At 39.3% G+C, this 16,736-nt stretch overlaps 1 protein-coding gene across 1 annotated transcript in view; it reads left to right on the forward strand.

Moving 5' to 3' along the window:
• Window positions 1–6,000, forward strand: part of tm9sf4 (transmembrane 9 superfamily protein member 4) — a 55,037-nt gene extending 49,037 nt beyond the window's left edge. Inside the window, exons 15-18 of the mRNA XM_086005516.1 lie at window positions 1,023–1,086; window positions 1,699–1,818; window positions 3,470–3,559; window positions 3,744–6,000. Coding sequence (XP_085861642.1) covers window positions 1,023–1,086; window positions 1,699–1,818; window positions 3,470–3,559; window positions 3,744–3,893 — 424 coding nt within the window. The 3' untranslated portion in view covers window positions 3,894–6,000. The remainder of the gene's footprint in view (window positions 1–1,022; window positions 1,087–1,698; window positions 1,819–3,469; window positions 3,560–3,743) is intronic.
• Window positions 6,001–16,736: the final 10,736 nt, after the last annotated feature.

Below are 16,736 nucleotides of genomic sequence, written 5' to 3' on the forward strand. Positions count from 1 at the left end.
TATTAAGAAAATATTCTGATTTGTCTTTCTCTGATCCAAAGTAGAGGTTCTCACACTTCCACATATTGAACGCCATCTGCCAGGTTTGCCCACTCACTTAATCTGTCAATATCCCTTTGTAACTTCCTGCGTTATAAATGTTTTATATTTTAAAGAAGCCTCTCCAAGAAGTGCCGTCGTTCGTAATTGAAAATTAGACCATGCAGAGGTCAGTCTGCTGCAGACTGCAGAGCGTGTGGTCAGACCATCAATGGAATTCCAGATAAAGAACCTCTGCATTTTCCAACTGCATTTTTTAAACTGTTGCAAAAAAGGCTGGAGTTAAGTTGCAGGCCTTCTGGAATTTATTTTTATTCATTCTCGGGATGTGGGCTCCGCTGGCAATGCCGGCATTTATTGCCCATTCCTAGTTGCTCCGAGAAGTAGTTTAATACAAATGCTGGAAACATTCCAGGTCAGTCAGCGTATGTGGATCTTCACAGATGCTGACTAAGCTGTGGCCGTTTCTAGCATTTTCTCATTTTGTTACAGATTTCAAACACTTGCAGTTTTTGTTTCCAGTTAGAAGAGTGATACTAATTCATCTGTTTTCATCATAGAATGTTAAGACACAAACAGGATATTCACCCCAGCAAGTATTATGTCGGTGTGTTTCCCCACATTAGTCAACTAGTCTAATCCCACTCTCCTGCTTGCTCCCCATGCCTTTTAATAATCCTTTTTTTCAAGCAATTATCTAATTCTCTTTTAAAACAATTTATGAACTCTGCTTCAGCAATGGTTTATGGCAAAAAAAAATCCACGTTATAACCACCTGCTGTATTGGAAAAAGAAGTTCTAGCCATCACCTTAATTTTTGTGATTATTTTATGTTTGTATTCTCATGTTATTGTATTGTCAACCAGTACAAACAACCGATCATTACTTACTTTTGTCATAACCTTTAATAATAATGTCCTCAATCAAATTGTTGTATTTGTATTTCTGCACCATAGGCTGATTTTACTGATTTATTTTTGCAGAATTCTTATGGCTGGTATCCTGCCATTTGGTGCCATGTTTATTGAGCTGTTCTTTATTTTCAGCGTAAGTGAATCTAAAATACATTTTTTTAGTTGATGCTAGCTCTTTCACTGGAGTTACCCACGGATACAATTACCCTACCCTTGTATCCTTTTATATTCCTTTTCAAATATTTATCTAATTCCCTTTTAAATTATAAATTTTCTGCCTCAATGGCTACTTGTGATAAAACATTCAATATTCTAATAACTTTGAAGAAACTAATTTTTCCACTCGCCCTAGTGATATTACTGATTTATGGCCTGTTGTTACTTATTCAGCAATCCATGGAAACAATTTTTCATTGATTTACCATCTCAAAACCCTTCATAATTTTGAGTACCTCTATTAGATTCTCCTCAGTGTTTGCAAATAGAATCTTCATTAACCTGGGTAATGTAGTAATGTAAAACATGCCCATTGACCTGGGAAATGTAGTAATGTAAAACATGCCCATTGAATTTTTATCTTGTAACTCTGTCTTGTACTTTGAAAATATTGCAGCATTTTGTAAGGCTTTCCTATCTAGAAACTGGTGCTTTAAGTGCTGGCCAAAATAGATTTGATTAGAATCACAAGAATTGTTATTATTCAACAGTAGTTTTATTTAAATTAAAACCCTTTTTTTTTTTGCAGGCAATTTGGGAGAACCAGTTCTATTACCTCTTTGGATTCTTATTTTTGGTATTTATTATCCTGGTTGTGTCATGCTCTCAAATCAGCATCGTCATGGTTTACTTCCAACTCTGTGCAGAGGTATGATCAGATAGAAATATTGAATTATATGACTGTCCTCATAATTTTTGTTTTATGTAGTAACGATAAGGAAGTTAGATGGTCCTTTCAATTGGCATCAAGAAAAACTGGAATCACTTTTATTTTTGCAGTTTCCCTCCCTTAAAGGTTTTGGCTTCTTGCTGGGTCCATGCTTCCATGCCTCCCTCCCATGGCACATAACCCAAGTGGCCATTATCCATGTATGAGCACTGATGGAGAATATCACCAGGTTATGGACCATGGCGTCATCATAATTAAGTACAATCTTGCCTGTACCTAGTGCCACTCACATCTACTTTTAGTAGAAGTAGTTGCAGTTGGGACTAGCAACCTTAAGACAATTTTCCCCTTCCTACCCTGAGTGCTAAAGTCAATTGTAATGCTGTGCCTGTGATCAGCTAACTCTGCACCTTCTAGGGATCGATTGAATGTGGGAACTTTGTGGTGTGTATGGCTCAGTTACTTGCTGGATAAACTCAGCTATTGGGAGCTTAATCCACATTTAATTGCTAATAGACAAATATGAATCAACCATTCACAATCGTATCAATTGGTGTGGCAAGCAGACATTTAATTTGTAGGTGAACTTAACTGAATAAGTTATTTGTTTCGAACACTGAATGTACCCACTCTGATCATTGTCCAAATTGGCTTGGACCCATGTAAGATTGTGATCTAAGACTTAGACCATAAGTGACCCTGGCCACTCATTTATGTTGCCTCCACTCCCAAATCTCATCATTTTCCTAATACTCTCCCACCCTCCTACAGCTTCCTTGCACTTCTGCATAGCTGTTTATCTCATTAGGTATCTTGGCTGAAAGCAGGGACCAGCTGAAGAGATTAGATTTACTGCATGTGCATTTTTACTTTTTTTTAAAACTCTTTTGTTTCTCCCATCTCCCTTATTTCTTAAAGAAGCTGACTCATGCTGGGATGTGATTCCACCACTGCCTGCAGCCCTCTGGTACTTTGCCTAAGTGACCATTCTTCATGTGAGCCTAGATAGTGAATGTTGGCAGGCTATGATGTGGGAGTCATCGTAGCTGAGCCCAATTCTGCTCTCCTACAACATTTACATGTGAAAAGTTTCCTACAGGAGTCATTATATAACAGTCACTTCCCTCCCCCCATCTCCCCCCCCCCCCCCCCCCCCCAATCCAGAGGTGCTGAGGCCAATTGTCACACCCCTATTGAGATCAGATTCTGCGAGCACTGGGATCAAACATGGGACCTTCTTGGTCTGTATAATGAGTTCCATACTGGAGTGTATTTACCAAATGAGCCATCAAGAAAAGATTCTGTTAAGGCACACTTTGGATGATTCCCAATGGGAAAGGAACAAACCCTTTTTTTTCAAGACTCGGCTAGATATAGCATCAGGATAATGGCAGCCATCTTTGCTGATACTGAAAACTAACAAAATAAGCTGCCATAAGTGTGAATTTCAGATTTCTATGCAAATTCCACTGACTGTCATTTGTTTAATACTAAGTTCAGCATTTATAGACTAAATTAATGAAATGTTTAGCTGGGAGAGTCTTGGGATGAATATGAAGTTTCTGCTGAGGAAGCCTTTGCTCTAGTTCTAATGAAAATGTTAACTAAGCTCTTTCCTTTGACATTTCAGGATTATAGATGGTGGTGGAGAACGTTCTTGGTGTCCGGTGGATCAGCATTTTATGTGCTTGTTTATGCCATATTTTATTTTGTTAATAAGGTATGGACAATGGAAAATCAAATCTGATTAAGTTTTGCTTTTTTAATTGACAGTAAAAATATGGATTTGCTGATGCAGTTTCAGGATATGTATTTTTAAAACTTTTTACAGTTTATCCTTTGTCACTGAAGTTCAAAGCTGTTAGACATAGAATTTAAAACAAGATTTTCTTCCTCTTTTCTAGTTGGATATTGTGGAATTCATCCCATCATTGTTGTATTTTGGCTACACAACTCTGATGGTGCTTTCTTTCTGGCTGCTAACTGGAACTATTGGATTCTATGCTGCATACATGTTCATACGAAAAATCTACGCTGCTGTAAAGATAGACTGAAAAGCCCAGCCTCTCACTAAGAAGTTCACGTATGTGATGGGCCTTCTAACTGTAAATGTTAATGGACATGTTGGCAAGCACCTCTTGATTCCGAAGAATATAATTCTGAAAAATTCCTTCAATTTAGGTAATTGCACGGTGTTCACTTTTGGAGCGATTAGGCAACAATATTGGAGTTCTTAAGAGGTTTTTATATGCCAGTTTTGTTTTGAAAACAAATGCCCTTTTTGGAAAAAAACATTTAGGATGCTGCATAGGCATCAATTATAAAATGCAGTGATATCCATTTCCAGCTTTGTTCCAGTATGTGTCATTGTGAACATTGTACATAAAGAATTAAACTAGCTTTTACCTACTTCATCACATTGAGTGTTATTGTGCCGGACACTTTAAAAATAATCTGTTACTGGAACTATTTGTTGCATCTTAAATGTTCATGCATTTTGCAGTTAAGTAAGATATGGAAATTTTTGTGTACAAATGTAACTAACAGATTTGAGGCCAGAGCCAATTTGCAAAGTGAGATCCATAGAATGTCTATTGAGTGCCATTTTTTGTTTGATCAGAGAAATTCATTACTTGTACTTGGTATGTAGCTCCACTAATTTGAAAAAAAGTTATCTTTTTTAATAAGAGGTACAGAATACTTGTAGTTCAAGAAGCACCAGGGTGACCTACTTTACTCAAGTGTATTCGTAAACAGACAATGTCCATTCTATTTGAGTACTCAAGTTGGTACTCAAATACTGAAGAAAGCCGAGTTGCTCACAGAGAGGAATGTCATAGGGATGGAATGCCTAGAATATGGTTGTGGATTTTGGTTGATGGATTTCCCACTCACTCTTAATGTTTTCACAGTCAGTTGAAGTGTACCTTGTCTGAACACATTTGTTACTACAATTACAGTTGGGCTAAACAACTGAAGTGGACTATTCACCAAAAAGCTGATTACATTTATTTGTTTAGATGTAAATAAAGCAATTTTTTTTGTTTTTGAATTCTTTTTAAATTAAAACCATGTAAACATGAACCTTATAATGGAAGCCTTTAAATTACTATAGGTGCATATTCAAAATTGCTACAGGTTTGTTGGTTCTAAAATACAAAATGTGGTTTATTAAGAGTGGAAATTGCCTGTACTATACTGACTAGTGTTTTGGTTTGGACCTCAATTTACTGAGGCTGTTGTGCATTTTTAGATATGAATATATAGGCATAGCTGCAAAAATTCAGTAGAAATAAGTATTACCAAAGGCCTGACCGAATTTATATTGTTTTCTATCACTTCCTTTATGGTTTTTGTGAATGGCTCATAATTAAAGCACTGAGGAGCTGCATTCGGAACAAACATCTAGCACTTTGTTATCTGTATGCAGTGCATGTGTAATACAGATAGAGCAGTTCTTTATTTTAAATACTTCATACTATAAATTACAACTGGCTTTTTGCATTGTGTACCTAATTTTTTTTCTCAAGCCCTTTTTTGATTGAAGACCAAATACAGATTTTGTCTGGCCACAAAATTTGGGAATGTAGGAAGAATCAACGTCATAAATGTCTCTCATTTGTATCTAAACCTGTGATCACAATGGATGAGAAAATGAAAACAATAAGAAAAGAGAAGGAAAGGTTACCTAGTGGCTGCTGCCATGCTTCTATTTACTCGTCTACTGATGAAGTATTACAAAATACTGCACTGACTTCATCCAGTACAGACGCCTCCTGGTCTTTGGCTGTTCAACATATAATAAACCTGTTGATTTGCTTTTCTGTACATTTTTCTCTAACAATTAGTGGTAAAATAGCCCTCAAAGGGGGGGACAGGGTGATATGAAGTTTACTGTGATTTAAATTTTAAGTTTTGTACATTTCTTAAAATATTTAAATGCTCCATTTTTGAAATTCTGCATTAGATTTTTTTTCCTCAGTGGTTTCATGGGATCCATTTCATTTTTGTGTGACTTAATGGTGTAAATAAATGCAATTTTGTACTTTTGCTTTTTGGTCATAGGCACTGTATGTACTGATTATGTAATTGTTTCAGAAGGCATGTTACTCTTTATATAATGTCCAATATAAAATAAAAGTGTGTAAACTTTCCTTTATACATTTTGCAGTGTGACTTGCGCTTTTTTCATGTAATGCATCAGTTTTAATGAAGCTTGTATGTTTTAGTAAATGATATGAGTAAAATATATTTTGATATGCTTATGAAATTAACTTTGCAATATGACAATTGCTTGTCCTGAAATTGTTACTGTCTGGGTTTAGACAAGGTACATGTATTTCTCCAACGAATACATTTACATTTAGCCCATAATATATTTACATTGCAAATTTGGCCTTTTTTGTCTCCCAGGAACAGAGCTGTGTAGATTGTTTCTGGCAAATATTCATCAACAAAGTAAAAATTGTTTTTCATTTGGGGAAGTATAGTGTGAAACAAATTTTAACACTATTAGAATATTGTTGGTTCGAGTCCCAGAGTGCTCTGTCACTTAGTCATTGTTATAGACGGGTGAGTTTGGTTTGGTCTTGGCATGCAGTTATTTGTATCACTATACAGAACTGAAGCATTTTATTTTGGATCACTTACTGACTGTCTCGAAGAAGCTGGAAACGATGTCCAAATACTACGATTTTATCTGGAAGGTGTACTGCATCTTAAAGCAAGACTTGCTGAAAGCATTCCGTGAGAGGAGTGAAACAAGGTTATTAAGGAATTCAGCCCCATTGAGCATTTACACAAGTATCTCACCAGCTGGAGCCCTTTCCCTGTATCTTCATTTTTTTAAAAACTTGGCAAATCTCTTTTAAATGCTGTCGTCTCTGCCTCAATAGTCACTTGTGGTGTAAAACTCCATACCCTCTAGCTTTTTTCTAACTTTCCCTTTCATGTCCTAGTAAAGGATCCCCTTGGAATGAGTGACCATAACATGGTTGAATTCCATATTCAATTAGAGGGTGAGAAGGTTGGATCTCAAACAAGCGTGCTAAGCTTGAATAAAGGAGACTATGAAGGTATGAGAGCAGAATTGAGTAGAGTGGATTGGGAAAATAGATTAAAGGGTAAGACGATACATGATCAGTGGTGTACATTTAAGGAGTTATTTTACAACTTCCAAAAAAAATATATTCCACTGAGAAGAAAAGGGTGTAAAAGAAAAGACAGCCATCCGTGGCTAAGTAAAGAAATTAAGGATAGTATTCGACTAAAAACAAGGGCATATAAGGTAGCCAAATCTAGTGGGAGGATAGAGGATTGGGAAAACTTAAAAAGACAACAAAAAGATTAAGAAAGGGAAGATAGATTATGAAAGTAAAATTAGCAAAAAATATAAAAAGTAAGAGTTTTTATAGTTATATAAAAAGAAAAAGGGTGGCTAAAGTAAATGTTGGTCTCTTAGAGGATGAGACCGGGAAATTAATGGCGGGAAACATGGAGATGGCAAAAACACTGAATATTTTACATCAGTCTTTACAGTAGAAGACACTAAGAATATCCCAACACTGGACAAACAGGGGGGAGGAGCTAAACACGATCAAAATAATGGGACTCAAGGCGGATAAATCACCTGGACCTGATGGCTTACATCCTAGGGTCTTGAGGGAAGTGGCGGTAGGGATTGTGGATGCATTGGTAATAATTTTCCAAAACTCCCTGGACTCGGCAAAGGTCCCGGCGGACTGGAAAACTGCTAATGTAACACCCTTATTTAAAAAGGGCAGTAGACAGAAGGCTGGAAACTATAGACCGGTTAGCCTAACATCTGTGGTAGGTAAAATTTTGGAGTCCATTATTAAGGAGACAGTAACAGGACATTTGGATAATCATAATTTAATAGGACAAAGTCAGCATAGTTTTATGAAGGGGAAGTCATGTTTGACAAATTTGCTGGAGTTCTTTGAGGAAGTAACATATAGGGTGGATAAAGGGGAACCAGTGGACGTAGTGTATTTAGACTTCCAAAAGGCATTTGACAAGGTGCCACACAAAAGATTATTGCTTAAGATAAAAAATCACGGGATTGGGGGTAATATTCTGGCATGGATAGAGGATTGGCTATCTAACAGAAGGCAGAGAGTTGGGATAAATGGTTCATTCTCAGACTGGCAATCAGTAACTGGTGGTGTTCCGCAGGGGTCAGTGCTGGGTCCCCAACTCTTTACAATCTATATTAACGATTTGGAGGAGGGGACAGAGTGTAACATATCAAAGTTTGCAGATGATACTAAGATGGGAGGGAAAGTAGTGAGTGAGGAGGACATAAAAAACCTGCAAGGGGACATAGACAGGCTAAGTAAGTGGGCAGAGATTTGGCAGATGGAATACAATACTGGAAAGTGTGAGGTTATGCACTTTGGCAGGAAAAATCGTAGAGCAAGCTATTATCTTAATGGCAAGAAACTGGAAAGTACTGAAGTACAAAGGGATCTGGGGGTCCTGGTGCACGAAACTCAAAAGGTTAGTGTGCGGCAAGTCACACAGATTCACAGATTCAACAGTGCAGATAGAGGCCATTTCGGCCCATCGAGCCTGCACCGACACATATCCCACCCTGTCCCTGTAACCCCACGTATTTAATCCCCTAACACTAAGGGTCAATTTATCATAGCCAAATCAACCTAACCTGCAATGGAATGTTGGCTTTCATTGCTAGGGGGATAGAATATAAAAATAGGGAGGTATTGCTTCAGTTGTACAATGTATTGGTGAGACCGCACCTGGAATACTGCATACAGTTTTGGTGTCCATACTTAAGAAAGGACATACTTGCTCTCCAGTCAGTACAAAGGTGGTTCACTCGGTTAATCGAGGGGATGGACATGTGAGGAGAGGTTGAGTAGATTGGGACTCTACTCATTGGAGTTCAGAAGAATGAGAGGCGATCTTATTGAAACATACAAGATTGTGAAGGGGTTGGATGCGGGGAGGATGTTCCCGATGATGGGTGAAATTAGAACTAGGGGGCATAGTCTTAGAATAAGGGGCTGTTCTTTCAAAACTGAGATGAGGAGGAACTACTTCAGTCAGAGGGTGGTAGGTCCATGGAATATGCTGCCCCAAAAAGCTGTAGAAGCTACATCATTACATAAATTTAAAACAGAAATAGACAGACAGTTTCCTAGAAGTAAAGGGAATTAAGGGTTACGGGGAGCGGGCAGGAATTTGGACATGAGTCTAGGTTCGGATCGGTCATGGCCCTGTGGGTAGCGGAGCGGGCCCAGGGGCCGTGTAGCCTGATCCTGCTCCTATTTCGTGTGTCTAATTCTGTTAGATTCAGGAGATGGTTCTGTGATAGTAGATTGGCAGTTAGGATCAGATCAGCCATGATCTTATTGAATGGCAGGCAGAGCAGGCTCGAGGGGCCAATTGGCCTACTCCTGCTCCTATTGCTTATGTTCTTATTCTGCTCGTGATATTCTGGAGTCTAGGCCCCTTTATTCCTGGTTTGCCAACCAGTGGGAACATTGGGCCAAAATAACAGCATAGCTAATATTGTCGCTGTTATATATAGGCAAATGATACAGCAACTTCAGGTCCAATATTTCACTACTTACTCTCCCCACCTTTCAGAATTTTGAAAGCAGTAATCGATGCTCCGGTTTGTGAATAAAGCCCCAAATTTTCAAGCTTTTATTCATAACATTTCATTCGTGGTGTCATTTTAGTCGATCTTTGCTGTACTGTTTCTATAGCTCTGATATCCTTCCTTAAATGGGATGGGCAGATCTGCATGCAATATTTTGATGTTGGCAGTGTCTTGCTTTTACATTCAAGGCCTTTGCAAATATATATTAAAAAAAACACAATCCAGCTGCTTTATTTATGGCCATTTTAACCAGCACTCTCACCTTTGCAGAGCCAGGTATCCACACCCCTAGGTCTCTGCTCCCTACTTTTAGAATCTTTGGGAGAACCTCTGTCTATCTTTGGCACACAATAGCCCTCCTTTGCAATAGTATGGGTTTATTGAAATCATGCAGAATGGTGTTGTAAATGTTAGGGATTTCCCATTCTATATGTGGCAACTTTAGATTTTCTGTTGGTATCAGTCATGCACATTTGCATGATTTGAAATGGTTTTGGGGGGGGGTGGTGGAAAGCTTAAAGCTTACTCGCGACCATACCTGGATTATGAGGTTGCACAAAAGAAACAAAGCTTGAATTTGGAGAGGTTCCAATTGGCTGCTGTAACTTTGGCAGATCTGCAGAGGAGAAACTGGGGCATGTTGATGAGATATTTTTGGTATAGTTTCCAGCATTCACGTGTACTGTGATTCTTCTCCCTGCCTGCTTTTTCTGTTCTTTATCAATTTCTAATTTTTTGACCTCTTGCAATGTTACCACTTTCTATGCATGTGGGCTTGAGTTCCTGTGGCCTGAGTAATGCCATTGAACTTGAACCAGAAAATTAGTAAACTGACAATTCAAATAGGGTGTGTCTGAGATTAAACAAATAAACATGCAAAATAAAATGTGCTGCATCATGTTCAGTAAAAAAATGCCATTGAACAATCTATTTTCTTGTGAGCTTGATCCCACACCAAACATCTTTCCCCTCCCAGCATTGCAAAGGAACTGCTCCACTCAATCACCACTAGCATCCCCTTCCCATGCAAACGCAGGAGATACAACACCTGCCCTTTTACCTCCTCCCTTCCCACTGTCCTGGACCCCACACACTTCTTCCGGGTGAAACAGCGATTTACTTGTACTTGCAATTTAGTATACTGTATTCGCTGCTCACTGTGGTCTCCTCTACATTGGGGCGACCACTGAATATAAGAGAGTCACCAAGAAATCAAATAGGGAATTCAGAAGGAACTTCTTTAGAGAGGGGTGAGAAGGTGAAACTCACTACTACAGGAAGTGGTTGAAGCGAATAGTATAGATGCATTTAAGGGGAGACTAGATAAGCCTGAGGGAGAACAGAATAGGGTTATGCTGATAGTTAAGATGAGGAGGCTCGAATGGAGCACAAATGACAGGACAGATTGGTTGGGCCAAATGGCCTGTTTCTGTGCTGTATAATGTAATCCTATATAAAACACAGATTGGGGTGACCGCTTTGCAGAACACCTCTGTTCAGTCCGTAAGTGTGACCTCAAGTTTCCGATCCTGTCACTAATTCTCCAGTCCAGTCCACTCCCGCTCTGCCCTCGGCCTCTTACAATGAAGCTCAATGGAAGCTCGAATAACCGCAACCTCATCCTTCGATTAGGCACTTTACAGCCTTCTGGACTCGATATAGAATTCAACAATTTCAGACCATAACCTCTGACCCTATTTTTTTTTACACATGGCATTCCCATTTACACCTCTTCATGTTTTATTTACTTGTCCAATCATACCGTGTCATTTAATCACTCCTGCCTTCCACCATCTCTCACGTTCCCTTTTGTTCTTCCCTCCCCTCCCCCCTTTCCCTGCACTTGCTTAAAATCTGTTACATCGCTAACTTTTTCCAGTTCTGACGATAGGTCATAGACCTGAAATGTTAACTCTGTTTCTCCCTCCACAGATGTTGCCTGATCTGAGTATTTCCAGTATTTTTTGTTTTTGTAAACTATTTTCTGTAATCATTTAATCAGATTTAACTAACTTTTGATCAAATAAGCAGAGCGTTTATATACAGCATTAATAGCTCTGAAATTAGGGTGTGTATGATGGCGTACTCAGAGAGTAAGCCATTATATTCCCTTTGAAATCCACCTCAAGTTCAACTTGCAGCCTGTCAACGCAAGCCATCCACGAGGTCCATAAAAAAGCAATCGCTGGCGCAGAGTTGGACTTTTTGCCCAGCAATTGCACACGGAAGTCTTACGATGGATGCAAGCAGGCTCAAGGCCTGTTGGTGAGGTTGGTGGAATATGGTACATTCTGTATAATTATTAGATTTGGGGATTCCATTGCATCTCATTAGGAGATTCCCTTCGTAAATGAGTAAAATGGAATTCTGCTTTGTCATTGAAGGACCAGGGCCACCTGATCCCAGGTACACTTCCGTGGGCCTTTATGCTGGTCACCTCGCGGCCTGAGATTGCCGCCAGCAGGTACTTTTGTAATTGTTTCTCGGGTCAGAGGCATGCCTCCGACTGCAATTTCTAGCCCAATATTTTACTATGGTTAACGGCACGTTTACTAAGCTTTCCTCTAAAAATAAAACTGTCACTCTATTTTCAGTGCTGAATCTCTCCAATTTCAAGCTTTGTTTCCTTTGTGTAACCTCGTCATGATATGGTCACACGAGTATGATTTCGGCTCCCACCCCCCCTTCAAAATAGGCAAATGTGCATTACTGATACAGAAAATCTAAACTTGCCACGTGTACAATGGGGAATTGTTAACATTTACATCATTCTGTATGATTTGAATAAACCCATACTATTGGAAAAATGTTAGTGTCCAAAAGATTAATATAACATTGCTAATTAACCATTGAGCTCTTCAATTCTATTTTACGTCAAATTAAATTTACTAAATTGGAATATCTTGAAAGCTGTTAAGCATCAGTATAATTATGGTATAAATGATTAATTCATGAAGTTGTGATCTCTGATTACACTATCAAAACATCACACCATTTAAACTCTATAATTCTTTGAAATGTACTAAAAAGTTACAAACTGAAAATGCAGATATTCAACTTGACCAAAACAAGAGGCTCACATCATTGTGTGTGGTGCTGCCTCTCCTTCCACCTGAGTCAGCAACGTGAGTACAATCACTTACACCCAAGGACATTGTGGGATCCTAGCATTCCTGAATCACAGCAATTCCTGGCAATGGCAGAGGTTAGTGTAAAAGGGGCACAAATTGGATCGGCCTTTTGCAATTCCTGTGAAAAGCAAAGGTGCAGAATATATCTGAAAGCTGGAAAACAGCAGACTTAAAGACAGCTGGCTGTCAGTGCAAAATGTGAATGGTTGGCAACTATGAAAATCATTGAATAGCAACCAGGACTTAACATATGAAACGGTTAAGAAAATACCACCAGGCCTGTCAAGCTAACTCTACAGTGCTGTACTCATTATTTCTGCATATAATCTAAATTGGTGAGTACAGTATTGGTGTCAAGTAAGGAAAGACATAGATTAACAAATGATAAGCTCAGTGGTTCAGCTGTGGAATGCTATTTATGCATTATAATCCTGGATTATTGGGCCAGAATTTGTGGTCCTGATGATGGCGAACTGGCAGCATTTGGAGTCATTTCGCCTTTGAAACTGACTGCAACTTCAGGATTTGGCGTATGCGTAACCTATTGCGGAAACCCTGAAGTTGCGGTCTGTCATTCACTGCTCCTCCACAGGCTGTGCTCTGCCCGCCACCCCAAAAAGGTGGTAAACAAAGGTTATGGCCTTTAAAAACTAATTTTAATTTTGTCCAGTGTCAAATTTATCCATTAATAAAAATTTAAATTTAAGAAATGTTTTTAAAAAATTAATTTTTTAAAATAAAGTTTGTTCATCTCTATTTCAGGTTTGCCTTTTCCCCATGTGAGAGCCCCAATCATTGTTTTGCTCTCTCTCCCCAACATTTAAAAAAAAATTGAATTTTAAGAGCTTATCCACTTCCTTGGTCGCTGTCTGTGAGAATTCTGCATTTTGAATGGCTGCTAAGACAGCTTGTTGACATCACAGCAGATCACACTATGGGATTCTCACCAATGGTCCCTCTAATATTGTTTGGCCCTGCACGGCCCCCCTTCAAGGGGCTGCGCGAGCCATTCACACGCATGCGCGGTTTTTGTATTGAAAAGCCAGCTGCAGTGTTTTTTTTAAATTCGTTCATGGAATGTGGGCGTCGCTGGCAAGGCCAGCATTATTGCCCCTTCCTAATTGCCCTCGAGAAGGTGGTGGTGAGCCGTCTTCTTGAACCACTGCAGTCCGTGTGGTGAAGGTACTCCCACAGTGCCGTTAGGTAGGGAGTTCCAGGATTTTGACCCAGCGACGATGAAGGATCGGCGATATACTTCCAAGTCAGGATGGTGTGTGACTTGGAGGAGGTGGTGTTCCCATGCACCTGCTGCCCTTGTCCACTAGGTGGAAGAGGTCACAGGTTTGGGAGGTGTTGCAGTGCATCTTGTAGATGGTACACAGCAGCCATGGTACACCAGTGGTGGAGGGAGTGAATGTGGTGCCAATCAAGTGGGCTGCTTTGTCCTGGATGGTGTCAAGCTTCTTGAGTGTTGTTGGAGCTGCATTCATCCAGGCAAGTGGAGAGTATTCCATCACACTCCTTACTTGTGCCTTGTAGATGGATGGAAAGGTGGGGAGTCAGGAGGTGAGACACTCGCCACAGAATACCAGCCTCTGACCTGCTCTTGTTGCTGCAGTATTTGTGTGGCTGGTCCAGTTAAGTTTCTGGTCAATGGGGAACCCCCAGGATGTTGATGGTGGGTGATTCGGTGATGGTAATGCTGTTGAATGTCAAGGGGCGGTGGTTAGACTCTTGTTTGTTGGAGATAGTCATGCCTGGCACTTCTGTGGTACAAATGTTACGTGGCACTTAACAGCCCAAACCCAAACATCATCCAGGTCTTGTTGCATGCGGGCATGGACTGCTTCATTATCTGAGGAGTTGCGAATGGCACTAAACACTGTGCAGTCATCAGCAAACATCCCCATTTCTGACCTTATGTTGGAGGGAAGGTCATTGATGAAGCAGCTGAAGATGGTTGGGCCTAGGACACTGCCCTGAGGAACACCTGCAGCGATGTCCTGGGGCTGTGATGATTGACCTTCAACCACCACAACCATCTTCCTTTGTGCTAGGTATGACTCCAGCCAGTGGAGCATTTCCCCCCCCCCCCCCCCGATTCCCATTGACTTCAGTTTTACTAGGGCTCCTTGATGCCACACTCGGTCAAATGCTACCTTGATTCCCTGGAGTGCTGCGCGGTCGCGTAGCTTACAGGGTACATCGATTCCCACTATACTACGTTGATTTGAATTACACGTCGGGAAACCCGAACTTCGACACAGATCACGAGATCTTTGTGCAAAGCTTACTTCGGGGCCAGCGGCAAAATCTTTGACTGCTGACCGCAAATTCCGGGCCAATATTCTAGAACCATTGGAATTAAATGTTCTTGTTGGCTTACACGCGGTTGCTTACATTATGGGAGTGGTGCCAGAGGACTGAAGGTATTGAATAGCTTAAGTTTGTTTAATGATCTATAGTGACATTCTGGGTAAATATAGATCAAAAACATCATCTCAATTCATTCCAAATATAGTATTAGGTCAAATTTTCTTGTGCCAATTTCTACAAACATAAAGGTGCCAGTAAATAAATCAAGCCAGACTGGATTAGTGGATCGTGGGGAAATTTGATCAAAAACAGATGTTCTGCCTCAAGTTATGTTCTTGTAATGATCCGGAAATAGAGGCGATGATCTTTCTGGATGCAGCTAAAGGGGTTTTACAGTTAACAGGTGAATGGAATGACAGGCAAACATGCAAGGCTGAACAGGTTCAGCGGTGAAGCTAGGGGCTCCAAGTGTACTCCGCAATGAAAGCTTCCAGTAGGAATCAAAAAACAAATTTACTTTAAATTGTTCATCTCACTGCATGGTTTCCCTTCTTAACTAAAACTGCAAAACAAGAAGTTTCAATGTTAATATTTCATGCAGCACTTTCCTCACAAAATTGTTTTGTCTTCTCATTAAACAATGTGTTGGGATCAGAATGAATGGAAATAATGAACATTTAGCAGTTCAAGCTCCATAGTTTAATTGTTCAAAAGTAACATGGTAGCAGTCAAAGTATAATGTACAATAAGTAAATATGTTTGCCGAAATACTTCTTTGGATCTACCAATACAAATGTCCAACAAATTCAACTGCAGCAACAGATTGCAAATGAAACCTGATAAAACACTCATGTAAAAATATGTGATTATGTTGCTCTTTACCTGAAATACATTTTGTACAAATACCAGTAGTATGTAAATAAAATGCTATATAAAAATAATGATTACCATATGCAATAAGCATCCCGTCATGACAGAATGCAGTAATTTAAAAACAAAATGCAGGAAAAAAAATTACTATTTACTACACAACGTATAAAGGACAGAAATGGACTGCAATTTTTCCAACTGCAATAACTTTTTGCTATCTATTACTAATGATCTATTGACACTTTATGTGGACTCTATGCATTAAGTGTTTTACACATTCACTTTAGTCCTGGGTGAAGCTTGGCACGTGGAAGTTTGAGAGGAAAACTATCTTAGCAGTATTTAGTGATCTGTGAGGAAGCAAAACTGTTTTCAGTCTTCGGTCATCCACTGCGGAACAATCCAGCAAAACACCATTATGTTGATTGTGCCTCCATTCCCCAAGTCTACGCACTTCCTTTAGGAGTAGGCACATTTATTTTTTGACAAAAAATATAAAATGGGAAAATTACCTTGATCTGCTTTCATTCAGTCCTAAAATATCAGTACAAATATAGAACATGACACTTTTAACTGTAAAGGACTTTACAAAATAGAGAAATTGTGCAACTATGGAAGCACACTGACTATTGGCCATCTGATGTATAAATCATCGGTAAACATCTGTTAATATACAGTGAAGAGAGATGCAACTTGTACAACTCGAAATACAGTTATTAAATCTTTTAATTAATGCTGAAAGTCTACGTCAGCATTCAAACAATTGGAGATTCCTGCACTCAGAGTTAAACGAGAAAGAAAAAGATTCGAGAGTAATTGTGGTTTATACATTAAGTTGATTTATACATCAGACATCCTAGGTATTAAAGTACAACACAGAGCAGCTGAATGGTAGTAATACAAAACACTGTAATGCTCTATTTTATCATAAG

This window comes from Somniosus microcephalus, chromosome 13 (assembly GCF_052327205.1).
Source record: "Somniosus microcephalus isolate GS21.2 chromosome 13, FLI_Smic_1.0, whole genome shotgun sequence".
Classification (NCBI taxonomy): Eukaryota; Metazoa; Chordata; class Chondrichthyes; order Squaliformes; family Somniosidae; genus Somniosus; species Somniosus microcephalus.